The 13,831-nt window shown below is 41.3% G+C and overlaps 1 protein-coding gene across 4 annotated transcripts; it reads right to left on the bottom strand.

Annotated features, from left to right (window-relative positions):
• Positions 1-1,045: 1,045 nt before the first annotated feature.
• On the bottom strand, positions 1,046-11,005 carry cndp1 (carnosine dipeptidase 1). 4 transcript variants are annotated; one of them, XM_023418996.2, is made up of 13 exons: positions 10,881-11,001; positions 10,428-10,490; positions 10,005-10,115; positions 8,714-8,857; positions 7,542-7,704; positions 6,917-7,005; positions 6,037-6,234; positions 5,847-5,931; positions 4,725-4,885; positions 4,473-4,637; positions 4,211-4,352; positions 2,069-2,216; positions 1,046-1,627 (listed from the first exon to the last, which is right to left on the bottom strand). In XM_023418996.2, exons 3-13 carry the CDS (start codon positions 10,113-10,115, stop codon positions 1,549-1,551), a joined length of 1,485 nt encoding a protein of 494 aa, XP_023274764.1. In that variant the 5' UTR covers positions 10,428-10,490; positions 10,881-11,001; the 3' UTR covers positions 1,046-1,548. The 4 variants fall into 4 exon arrangements, with proteins under 4 accessions (XP_023274764.1, XP_087033458.1, XP_023274765.1 ...); XM_087177332.1 differs by having other exon boundaries at positions 10,005-10,183; positions 10,432-10,490; XM_023418997.2 differs by having other exon boundaries at positions 10,432-10,490.
• Between the last annotated feature and the right edge of the window lie 2,826 nt (positions 11,006-13,831).

Genomic DNA, 13,831 nt, shown 5'->3' with positions numbered 1-13,831 from the left:
ATAAGCAATCTATTAACAATTACTAAGTGTTTTAAAATGCACTATAATTTCATTTAAACAGATACTAATATATTTGTCAGCAACCACTGAGAACATAATAAAACTGAAAGTGAACTGTGGATGATTTGTACATGTGTATAAACAGTAAGTAAATGCTGTAAGACTGTTCATGTGTGTGGTCATGTATCATTGTACATTATTACAGCTGTTTTATGCATAAGTTAAAGATGTCTCATAATACATTTTACACGATGAGAATTACAGCTCTAAAGCAAATAACAAAAGGTGGGAAAAACTGGAACCTCCCACGTTAAGCAAGTGACTAGCATCTGTAGAAGACAGAGATATAGATACAGAACGGAATAATTATAGAATCAGTAAGAACAAAAAGATGAGCCCTCTTCAAATGAAACGAAGGTAACTGACTGATTATATTTAAATGAATGTGAATGAAACATCAGGATCATGTTTTAAGAGCATAACATGTGAAACTGGGTCTACTTCTATAATGAAACACCAATGTCTTTTTCTTCTATTATCATCACTATTACTTTGTTTTCTATCGATTATGAGTTTTGTTTTTTGTGTTTTCTAGGGACAGATATTTATGTAAAGATAGTGTGTTTTTATATTTCCTGAAATATAAAAAAAGAACTTAAATGGGAACAAGTGGAATTAGCATAATTATTTTTGGTGTTTTTTTCTTTAATGCCAAATCTGAGACTGTGTGACTCATTTAGACGTTTTGCAACATTTTTACTGAACAATGTCGACTGTCAGATGCATAGTACAGTAAAGCACATGTATTTGACACATGAATAGGACTGTGTCCATACTCACAGTTGTCCAGCTGCATCTGCATGCGCAGCCTCTGTTTGGTTTTGAGTCTTATCTCTGAAATGAGTCACTTTATGAGTCTTCGGTGAGTGTTTGACTGCTAAATAAATGTCTCATGACCGAAGGAACAATATATATGCATGTGTTTCTGTTTGTCTCATTATTAACACTCACCACTCTTATATGATAAAAGGAAATACTCACACTGTTGCATTGTACAGCTTTTACTACATGACACACACTTACAGTACAGTTTGACATTATATGGAGCAAAAACAGATGCCACATATGCAAAGTGAGAGTGAGGAATACATTCTCTGACAATGTCAAAATAATACTAAAATAGATAGATAGATAGATAGACAGACAGAGAGATAGATAGATAGATAGAGAGAGAGAGAAAGATAGATGGATAGATAGAGAGATAGATTGATAGATAGATGATAGATAGAGAAATAGATTGATAGATAGATAGGTAGATAGAGAGAGAGAGAGAGATAGATAGAGAGATAGATTGATAGATAGATGGATAGATAGAGAGATAGAGAGCACATTCACAGGTTTAAATAAGTTTTTATATAGACTGAAGCTGGAGATGCTGTAAATAAAGTGTTGACACAGAAATGAAGGCAGAAAGAGAAAGTAGAGGTGTCATGGAGAGCTCATGGTAGCTGGCTGCCTGAGAGGGTCACTTAACAACGCTGCACAACATCACACAGTTGTCTTCCTGATCTGGGACACCTCGTTCAGGTAGGCAATGAATAACTTGGTTCCCTCGATGTAGTTGTACCTGTGAGAGAGAGAGGAGAAAGACTAAACATGTTGTCTGTTTAAATGTGCGTCTCCTGTACATATACAATCAATTTAGCAACACCATCATCCACAGCAGCAGCCAGGCACAGTACAGCTTCTCAGATGTCCCTGAAGGGGTGCAGAGAATCAAGCCCCTGTTCCACCAGCAGCTAGTAAAACTGACAAATCCCCCTGGATCCAGATCAGCATATCTTTATTTCTGCTTCTCAGGTCTCAAAGAACTTGTACAGCTTTATAGCCATCTATTCTTCGCTTCCTCCAGATGCTGTGTATCTGTCCTAGTGCTGTTGTATGTTATCATCCAAATCCAAAAATGATGACTATCAGGTTAAGGGATTATTTCAGCACAAGGTTGTGGAAGATGAAGAGAGGAAGAGACTGCATTAGAGGTTCACATTCCCCACCAATATAGTCAAACCTGCTCATCTTCTCGTTCTGGGAGTGCAGCCCGTCATCGAAGCCTCCGATCGGCATCATGATGATGCTTTTTCCCGTCACATCCTGGAAGGTTCTGGCGATAGGGATGGTCCCGCCCTCACGGATCAGATCAGAATCCGTGTCAAAAACTGTAGAAGGGAGGAGATTTTATATCTGAGAGTGATGGACATGAACTCTCTGCTGTCTCACATTTATATGAATTATGTGTCACTTCAACAAGATTTCCTAAAGCATTCATGTCTGAGCGACAAATCACTTTACAAAGGATAAAAAAAATCTAAATCAACAGTAAAGGAAAAAAGACTAAATATAAAAGCAGAGAAGAGAAGTTTAACAGGTACTGCATATGAAATATATGTTTATAGTTATAATGTTCAAGTGGAAGCATAGACCGAGAACAAGAACGGGTCCACAGGAACAGCAACTGCTGATGATGAGGCTATTCTGCATATATCATTCTTTATTTGGATTCCTACCTCTGGTGTATTCTTTACATGACAGATCAAGTCAGTGCATTTACTAAGTGCAGTTACGAGGTACTGGCATTTTACTTGAGTAATTCTCCAGGCTTCAGTGCATTGGAATGTCTGTGCTACATGTCAGAGAGAAATATTCTGTTTTCTGCACCACTGCGTGTAGAAATGATAACTGTGGATCTGCCAATTAAGGATTCACATTAAACCCATGGTACAGAGTTATAAGCTCATAAATTGATAAAATTGGTAAAAATCTTCGGTTTTTAAATCAGCTTTGGGAAAGGTATTAGCTTGATGCACAGAATTTGATAATAACTGGAGACTAAACTTGCAGAGGACCAGTTAGATTGATGTGAAAAGCATGAATGCCTCTCACAATATGGCACAATGTATTACTAGTGCTTGTAGTAGGAGACCTTGGTGTATCTAAGGACTACATCTGTTCAGTAAGTACAAGGAGATCAAGTTAAGTGAAGTGAAAGTTGATAGTCAGAGCTAGTTAGACATGTCGGGGTGTTAGAGGTGTTAGGAGAGGAGGTCTCTCTGAAGTGAGGAGTCGCCCTGCTCTGATAGAACCACAGACCTGAACAGTCTGGACTGAGACTGTCCTGTGTGCAGGGATGGTGATGCCAGACCACCTTCATTAGAGGAGCACAGTGGCTGAGAAGGAGCATCAGGCTGAATGACTGAGTTCCAGTAGATGGAGCAGACCCAGAAGTCTCTCTGATGGCAGCATTAGTGGCTGAATCTGATTCGGGCGGTCATGGATAGACAGTGGAGGTCAATGAGTAGCAGAGTGACATGTGACCTTTTAGGTTGATTAAAGACCAGACGGACCAGACATGCATTCAGGATCATCTGTAAGGGCCTGTCAGAAGAGCACTGCAGTCGTCCAGGTGAGAGAAAACCATAGTCTGGACCCAGAGCTGGGCGGCGTAGTCAGGTGTTGTATAAAGCAAAGCGGCACGACAGGTAGAAGGACACAACATGGTCAGAGGAGAGCTGGTCAGGGGCGCCTCGGTGGCTCACCTGGTACAGCGTATACCACATAGGCTTGGTCCTAATTGCAGCGGCCATGGATTTGCGTCAGACCCATGGCCCTTTGCTGCCTGTCATCCCCTCTCTCTCTCTCCCTGACTTCCCTGTCTATCTCTCACTGTCCTATCAGAATAAAGGCAAAAACGCCCCAAAAAATAACAAAAAAAAAAAAAAGGAGAGATAGGGAGAGTCGGCCATCAAACATGACACCCAGGCTTTTCTTGACCTTGTTTGGGGTAAGAGATGAAGAGGTGATTTTGATATTGATATCGTGATGAAGAGACTGATTGGCCGGGGTGACTAACAGTTCGGTCTTAAAGGTTGAGTTGAAGGTTGTGTTCCTTCATCCATGATTCTGTGTCAGAGACAGGCCAAGATCTGTGCAGAGACCTTGTGGTCGGGTTGAGACTCCTGACACGACACCCAACTACACCTGATACGAGAAGCCATGCAAGCGGATAATTGTAGCGCTCCCACTACTGCTTGTTTATTTTTTGAGTTTGTTTATAGTTTTATAGTTTTACAGTTTGCTTCAGCTGTGCTGTCTGTATAAAGGATTTTGATGCAGTGATGGGTGCTTCATGTGGGGTGAGGGGTGTCCTCTGTACCTCTCTTGACAGCAGCCTTCCCAGCCTCATAAAGAGGATGCTGAGTGTCAGCCAGCCAAGGCTTTGCCCCGATCACCATGGTGACTTTCAACGCGTTGGGACTCTTCCTCTTGGCAAACACAGAGTGAAGGTAGTCTGTCACCTGGAGGATCCAAACATAGAGGATAGAGAGCAGAGGTGGTTTATGGGGAGCTATGCTTTGCTAAAAACAGGATCATCTTTATTTTATTTTATTTTTTGGAGCGTTCACGTTTTGTTTTACCTGTTTCTTGACCATTGCAGGGTCCATGTTGGGAACTTGTCTAATGGAGAACTTAGCAGTAACCTTAGCAGGGATGACAGTCTTTGTGCCAGGGTCAGAGAAGGCCCCTTCGATGCCATGGATGGTGACGGTGGGGTAGCGCCACATGTGGGCCAACACATCCACCTACAGGAAAACACAGGGTAGAAAATCAGCTCGTGCACTTACCCGGTCTTATAATAAATGATGACCTTTTCAAGACTTTTCCTTCACCTTGTTGCTGTACATGAGCTGGTTTACACCGATCTTGTTCTTGTAGTGGTCAATGTCAAACTGGATGTCCTGGTACATCCTCCATTCCTCATCAGAGAGGGGCGCCACGGCGTCCCTGATCCCAGGAATCAGGATCTTACCACTGGGGCTGATCAGCGTGTCTGAAGAATAACAACAGAATGGCTACTGTTTCTATTCTATTCTATTCTATTTCTTTAACGGGCCTCTCCTCAGACTTAACATTAACACCAGAGTTCATGGTCAGTTATATAACAGAGCTGCGGGGGCCTGGAGGGATTCAATACCTCGCTCAGAAACACTTCAGTAGGGAACACATAAGACTTTAAAACCCCACCCTCCTGATCTTGTACACTCACTAATTACTGCACAGCCCTTGGAGGTGATCTAAGAAAATACCTACTGAATGTTTTTGTGCTAATAAAATAGGATGTGATTTGCGGTAGAGTCAGCAAAGAAAAAAAACAATACAAAGCAGACAACATGTTGCCGGGTGCCACAGAAGACCATGTCTATCATGTGTCAGTTGTTCTGTGGTGGTTTTACGAAACATGAATTTGCTTGGGAATATCCATTATTGCTGTGTGGGTATTGGGATAGACACAAGCTGTGTCCCAATTCAGAGGCCGCATCCTTCAGAGGCTGCATTTGAAAGGCTGTGATTGTGTCACAGAGGCGCGACTAGACTGATTTCCAAGGCTCCTTCAAATGCGTCCTTCTTTTCCTGGACAATGGCAGCTCCAACAGGTGGATCCTCTCTGGCCCAACGTACCCAAAGATTCATTGCGCATCAATAATGACAATAATATGGCATCAAACAACACCGACAGAGAGCCTGAGGATTACACTGTTAAATGTAAGTATCGGGTTTCAGCTCAGTTCAACAGCTAACGGTGCAACTGTTACAACCAAAACCAACGGGTATGAAGGGCCACAACCTCGGCTACTGAATTGGGACACAGCTACTGAGTATTTAATTGGCTTCATAGTTAAGTAAAGAATAAACAAAAGTAGAACATAATGTTTGCTCTGTGAGTACCCAGCATTAATGAGAATGAGTGAGTGAATGTGTACTAGATGCTACACATTTAAAAACACACTCACCTAGAATTCCAATGAGGTCAGTCATTGGTTCAATCACGGTGCCTCCGTACACTCCAGAATGTAAATCCTGTTTAGGTCCTTCCACCTGCAAACACATCAGGGGCAACCGTTACCGTGACGTAGCGCAGCAGCACACAGGTGCAAAGTGCGTGTATGAGCTAAGGATTAGGCACAGTTTTTAGTATTACACCTCAGCAAAGAAGTAGCAGTTGCCTCTGGTGCCATAGGTGAGGGCGGGTCGTGTGCTGAGCCAGCCGCAGTCTGAGATGATGATATAATCCACGTCAGAGAAGAAGGTGTCTCTCTGGGCCAGGATCATGGCATCCAGGCCGTTAGAGCCCGTCTCCTCCATGCCCTCGATGACAAACTTCACATTCACTGGCAGCTCCTGGTGGATGAAAATCAAAGTCAGATGTGTTGAGGCAGTACGTGGCAGGAAGTACTTTGGACGGAGAAGAAACACATCTGAAATCTGTGTACTTTTGGAGGATAAGCATCCCTTTTTGAAATTCCAGTGGTGGTGCAACAGGCTTTGCAGACTCTACGATAATGAGCCATTAGCTTTGTTTGAAACTAGTCTTATCAACACCTACACGCTCTCTCTCCTTCATGCATCCAGCATCTGGACGATGCCTTTTGATGTGAAAACTCAGCTGTATTATTTTCTCACAGCGAGGACGGCGGGAAACAGACTGCTGCTGTGACTTTGCAGAAACCGCAGTGACTTTGCAAGTTAGTTTGGCTTAAGCTCAGCCCTCCTCTCTCACTAGCCTGAGGGGTGCTGTGTGTTTGTTCCCATTAAATCTGTGGAGTATTTTATTCAACTAAAACAGTCTGCTTAAATAAATGGGAGTAATCTGTTGGGTCTATCTTGCCTGAGGCATCTCTCTCTGATTCCCCTTTTTATATTTCAAGACAAAGATGATGCAAATACAACTTTAATCTGTCCTCTGGTCTCATCTGAGGTCACAGTGCCTCTGCGGCTCTGGCTCGCTCACATATTTGATTTTGTTGATCTGTGGCATGAAGAACTATCCAATAAAGGAGTGGTATTGTGGACTCTCCCTCACCATGTTGAGGGCCTGGTAAGCCTCCACTGCGTGGATCCAGGCTAAAACTGGAGCCTTGTTGTCTGATGCTCCTCTTCCATACAGGTTACCTGAAGACACAATCACACAACAATCATTATATTTATTTATCATATAGATGCAGCCCTCACAGTGGTCTGAGTTTTATCAAACAATTACAGCACGACTCCTACTTTTAATTTCAGTGGTTAAATTGTATTTAAATTAATCGTTTTAATAAATATTCTATTTTACTTTGATGCATGCAAATTTTGGGCTTAAGTCTTATGTGAAGATTGCCATATAAATAAAGTTTATTCATTATTATTACATTCAAGTGTGAAAACAGTGTCTTTCTGTAGTCAGCATTATTGGTTAAACAGATACTTTTCTTTAAGGATTACACATGAAAACATGGCTTCACATGATTGTAAATCATTGTCATTCACACTGGCTTCTATATGTAACTGTGAGCTTTTCTTAAATGAAGAGAAATTAATGTGATTTCCACACCAATTTTTTTTCTGGCTGGAAATATTCCCGCCATTTTCCTAAAATTCTGCCATGAAATTCACTAGAAACCACAAGAAAAAGTTTAAAGTTTGAGTCGGAGTTTAAAGGCTGTTACCGTTGATGTCGGTCAGGTTGTAGGGATCTGTTGCCCAGCCGTCCTCTTTCTTCGCGGGTTGGACGTCCACGTGACCGTAAACACACACTGTGTGTTTGTTGGAGTCGTTGCCGAACTGAGCCGTCACCACTTTAGGCAATGCTAACATCTGGCCGTCAGGAAGCTGCGGACGTTAAAGGAGAGTTAACGTCAGCTTGAACTGTTGCACTGTTTTCTCTTCGGAACCGTAAACTGTGTCTCAGCTCTGCTCATTTGAAATAAACTCTACTGTATCGCTTTCTCAAATTAAATCGAAGGCAACTGGACTTATATTTGTCTGTGGAAGACGTTTGGCCTCTTATCCAAGCGGCTTCATCAGTTCTTATGTATTGGTCTCTCTAGTCCGCACTAGTCCGACCAAGAAAGTGGAGTAGGACCCAGGTATTTAACCTCTTGTGGGTGGGTCCACCAAGGTACCTGTGAAAGTACTGGTTTCACCTGACCATTGTTGTGGTCTCATGTGGACGACCGTGGTTAGGGTCAGGTGACCCTGTTGTTATCCCGTGTGAACCCGGTAACAACAGGGTAACAACAGGGTCACCTGGCCCTAACGACCCACAAGAGGTTAAATACCTGGGTCCTACTCCACTTTCTTGGTCGGACTAGTGCGGACTAGAGAGACCAATACATAAGAACTGATGAAGCCGCTTGGATAAGAGGCCAAACGTCTTCCACAGACAAATATAAGTCCAGTTGCCTTCGATTTAATTTGAGAAAGAGATAACAATGACCTGGACGAATGAGAACTTGCATAGACAAACTCTACTGTAGTTTTATTTTAAGGGGTAATCTGCTATTGTTTTTTTTTTTACCATTCACTAACACAATAACAGTTTCTGCTGTGTTGGGCCTAATTACTGCTGAGGAGCTAAACTAAAGCACGCTGTATGTTCAGTGAGTGTGGGAAGCAGCTGTGGTGTGTCTCCGTCAGTAATGAGAAGGTAGTTAGCTCTGACTGCTCCTCTGCTGTTCTGAAGTCAGCAACTCGTCACCCTCCCTGATGAGCCAAACTCTCTGTTTTAAAATACATATGTGTCAGTAAATATACAATAAGTATTTACCAACCAATAGGATTACATACAGAGCTCTAATATCTCGAAATCTACGAATAGGGAGGCGGCTCTGTCACTGACTTCCTGTTCTCCGATGTCCACCAGCTCTACGGTCCCGCCCATCAGCCTCAGCTTCTGAGCCGCCATATCCATCATGCGATGCAGGTCTGGTCTTTTCAGGACGTTACTGGAGTCACTCTCGATTGCAACCCAGTCCCGCAGAGCCTGAAGTACACATACACATTCAAAGCATCATCTTTCTCATCCTGTGGAATATGATATAGCATAACTGCTGCACACGATTATTGTCCAGTGACCAAAAGCTTAATTTTAAATCAAGGAATCTCAGGGAATAAAACAAGAAGCAAGGTTATACTTGCTCTTCATAAGTAGCTGCTTGTCATGCTGCCATACTGCCCCCTTCTGGTGAACACTGGCTTTGTTTCCCTGAGCAGTGGAGTCATTGCAAAGTATCACCAACACTGATGACTCTGCATGAAGTATTTGGAAATTATATTCCTCCCTGTTGACAAATTATGAAATTCTGGTCCGTAAAATAACTGCTAATAATACTGGACAGTTTCATTATTACTCAGGAACTCAGTTACTGTTGTTTCTCTATAATGTATAATATTTAAGGTGTTCATTCATTCCCACTAGCCTCCGAGTTATTTTAGTTTCTACTGTAGGTACCAAGTGTTACTCTACAGGCGACAGTTGTACATCCGATGTAACAGAGTGAATCAACTGCTGGTGCTGAATAAAGCAAATATTCAAGGAGTAGCTATAACATGCTTATTTCAATCAGCCCAGTATGACATAATAATAATAATAATAATAATAACTTAAATTCATTCATATTGCAATTACTTTGGCAGATGTTGCGATATGAGTCATGATTTTAGTGGCAATGGTAATTTTTGCATTTCATTTTCGGTGTAAATAATGATAATAACAAATAAATACTAATAAATAATAAAAATGATGATGTAATTTTTCCTTTTATGTTCCCTTACATCTGGAGAATATGATTTGTAGGGGGGCGTCTCTGTAGCACCACACTGGTCATTTATGGTCTGTTGTGACACATTTGCTCCTGCAATATCAGTTGGCCAAATTGGGATTTCAATAAAGTTTTAATTAATTGTTCAGCCCTTGTGGCCTAAAACATAGAACTGCTTGATATCCATGCAATCAGTATAACTTCCTTAAGTGAGCTCCTGGGAGTTTTTACAGCGTATTTGGTTGCTCTTCAATTTACAGTGTCTGTTGTGTAGATTTTTCTAAACTAAATTCTTAAGCTATTCTTTTATGATTCACAATGTCACAACAGTTAAAAAACTGTAGCTTAAGCATGAAGAAGATATTGCACCTCTACATATTCCTCTTGGTGGCTGTCGACGTACTGCACCAGCTCCGTATACTGGAAGGCATGGACAGTAGAGATGACCAGCAGGATGGAGGGCAGGACCGGAGGATTCATCTGTTGGCAGTGTCAGATGGCTGTGTGAAAGGTCTTTTACTCCCCCACTATAGTAAACACATGCAGGGCTGCAGACCAGGTTTTAGAAATATTAAGGTCATGAGTCCAGATTCCTCCAGAAATCATTAACCACCACAAAGAATCCTGTGAAAGTTTCTGATTATTTTAAAGCTTTTTTTTCAATTACCTGTTCACGTGTGTTTGATCTCCCTCTATAATGGTCTAAATTAGGGCCACAATTAACCATTATTGTCATTATTTATTATTCATTCAATTAGTCATTAGTCTATGAAAAAAATGTCAAAGAAATACCTACTGGAGCTTCCCTGAGTCCAAGATGTCGTCTTAAAATGTATTTTTTGTTTGACCAACAGTCTAAAACCCAAAGATATTAAGTTTACAATTACACATGACAAAGAAAAGCAGCAAATCATCTCATTTTCACTACTGAAAAATAAATGATACAAATAACCAAAAATCAAAATGGTTTCTGATTATTCTTCTAATTGTTTCAGCTCGAGTACGAATATTGTTTCAAAGCCTTCCATGCACAGATCAAAATTAAGTCAAATTTAAGAATGTTCAGTCTGTAAAAAAAAAAAGCAACCTCAAATCACACTGTGTACAATTTATATGCAATGGCAGATGGTAAACTCCTCCTCAGCTCCAAGGAAACACACATCAGATTACAGTCCAGTGTATCCCACTCACACTTTTTGTGAAAATTTTCAAAGTAAAACTCAGCAGCCGACCTTTTTGTCTTACCTTTTTCTCTGCTGCAGGTGTGTGTGTGTGGCAGTGTCCTCAGGCAGGCAGATTGTGGCCCCGTGTTGGAGCCCGGAAATTTATATACCCTCCTTCATATAACACTCCTACTGGGCCCCGGGGTCACGAAGTCAAACATTTCCTGACTCTGTGCCAAGACAGCTGACAAATTAAATTTTTCTTGCTGACAGCTACAAGAATTACACTCAATCTATTGATCCCGCTCCAAGAATGCACGCCGGGGTTCAGCAGGAACAAAGGCAGCATGGTGAAATGAACAAATTCCTGTTGTTTGTGTTTTGGAATCTCCAAGCAAACCCCTCCGCAAAAGTAGAGCGGCTTTTCTTGTTCCATAATAGGCGGGTGTCCCATTGTGCTGAACTTAACATTGAGCTACTTGTAAGCATTCCTAGTTGACGTGCAGCTATATTAGATAATTACCCTTAAGACGGTTTGTCTGAAATATTTAATCCCATCACCTCTTCATGGTCATTGGATAAATTGTCCTTGGTAAAAACTTCCTGTCTCTTTATGTGTGTCCCAGTGTGAGACAGGACAAGAGTCTAGGGATTTGTCACACTCACATGAAAATAAAACTTACAGGGGGTCAAAAAGCCAAAGTTCTTAACCAGCAGCTCAAACTTTTTTTTTTTTACCTGTGTGCATGTGTTTGAGTTTGTGCACATGCAGTATTCCAGTGTGACAGAGTTTTTCATTATCCACAATCATTTGAATTAATTAATGAAATAGGCAACTGTTATTGGGGGAGGGGGGGGGGGGGGGGGGGGGGTGGCCAAAAATGACCTGGTTGAAATATTCCCTAAACTGACAATTGAAAACTCTCACATTGAATGAAAGTTGCAGGTTTTGTTGCAGTGCTTTATTGCTGCACTAATCCTCCATCCAGAGGCTTCCGTCCGGCCACTCTACCATAAAGGCTTGATTGGTGGAGTGCTACAGAGACGGTTGTCCTTCTGGAAGTTTCTCCCATCTCCACAGAGGAACGCCGGAGCTCTGTCAGAGTGACCATCTGGTTCTTGGTCACCTCCCTGACCAAGGCCGTTCTCCCCCGTCGATTGCTCAGTTTGGCTGGGCGGCCAGCTCTAGGCAGAGTCCTGGTGGTTCCAAACTTCTTTCATTTATGAATGATGGAGACCACTGTGCTCTCCATGACCTTCAATGCTGCAGAAATGTTTTTGTACCCTTCCCCAGATCTATGCCTCGATACAATCCTGTCTCGGAGGTCTACAGACAATTCCTTTGACTTCATGGCTTGGTTTCCGCTCTGATATGCACTGCCAACAGTGGGACCTTATATAGACAGGTGTGTGCCTTTCCATGTCCAATCAATTGAATTTACTACAGGTACACTCCAATCAAGTTGTAGAAACATCTCAAGGATGATCAGTGGAAACAGGATGCACCTAAGCTCACTTTTGAGTGTCATAGCAAAGGGTGTGAATACTTATGTACATGCGATATTTAAGTTTTTTATTTTTAATAAATTTGAAAGAATTTCTAAAAAAACCTTTTTCACTTTGTCATTATGGGGTATTGTGTGTAAATTGATGAGGAAAAAAAGGAATTTAATCCATTTTGGAATAAGGCTGTAACATAACAAAATGTGGGGAAAGTGAAGGGGTGTGAATACTTGGTTGATTGGATGCACTGTATCCCCACAGAAATGATCAACTCTGCGTTATCATTGATTTCCTCTGGTCTCTGGAGCCGTACGCTTGTTGTTTTGGTAAACAGTTTGAACAAATGAACCTTTATTTGATGAAAGATACCTCACTTATATCTAATCTAATAAACTGCCAACGTACTGTAGTGCATTGTTCCATACTGTCACATTATAGTGTAGTTAATTAAGACAAAATATTAGAATGAACTGTCACTCCCAATATCTTGAACTGCACAAACAACTTAAGTTTGTCTATGCCAACACATTTTGTGCTTTGTAGATATGCCACCAAAAAAGAGACATCAGGAGCATTTTGACCACACAGCTGGCTACTGCCACACTGGTAGGACTACTGAATATAGACATGTTGATGCTGGATAAAAAAAATGCCAAAATATATATACTTTTTTTGTCCTTTTCATTAAAAAGTAATTTTAATTTTAATTTTCAGTTCACTTTCCTTTAGTCTTTGATCTGTTGCTATGTATAGGTTTTATTTAAATGTTAATACAAATCTTCTTGATGTTGACGTACACTTTTGTCAAATACATTGAAAGTCAGTTTTGCTCAATTCCTGACATTTAATCCTAATAAACATGACCTGTCTCAGGTAGGTTAGGATCACTGCTTCATTTTAAGAACGTGATATGTTGAAATAATAGTAAAGAGGAGGATTTATTTCATGCTTTATTTCTTTCATCACATTATCAGCGTGTCAGCAGTTCACATTCACTTTAATATTTGGTAGCATTGCCTTAAAAATGGTTAAACTTGGGTTAAACGTCCCAGGTAGCCTGCCGCAAGCTTCTCACAATAGGTTGCTGAATCTTGGTCCGTTCCTCCTGACAGAACTGGTGGAACTGAGTCAGGGTTGTAGGCTTCCTTGCTCACACACCTGGAAGCATGGTTGGGGTCATTGTCCATTTGGATGACCCATTTGCAACCAAGCTTTAATTTCCTGGCTGATGTCTTGAGATGTTGCTTCACATCATTTTCCTTCCTCGTGATGCCATCAACTTTGTGACGCAACCCTCCAGTCCCTCCTGCAGCAAAGCACGCCCACAATATGATGCTGCCACCCCCCATGCTTCATGGTTCGGTTGGTGTTCTTCAGCTTGAGAGTCTTATCCTTCTTTCTCTAAACATATGAGGGTCATTATGGCCAAACAGTTTCATTTTTGTTTCATCAGACCGCAGGACATTTCTTGAGAAAGTAATAACTTTGCCTCCATGTGCAGTTGCAAACTGGAGTCTGGCTTTTTTTTTT

The sequence above is a fragment of the Seriola lalandi genome, unplaced genomic scaffold (genome assembly GCF_002814215.2).
Source record: "Seriola lalandi dorsalis isolate HSWRI2012SDOR001 ecotype SW California unplaced genomic scaffold, Sedor1 jcf7180002054588, whole genome shotgun sequence".
Taxonomy (NCBI): Eukaryota; Metazoa; Chordata; class Actinopteri; order Carangiformes; family Carangidae; genus Seriola; species Seriola lalandi.
This window is presented reverse-complemented; position numbering and strand designations above follow the sequence as displayed.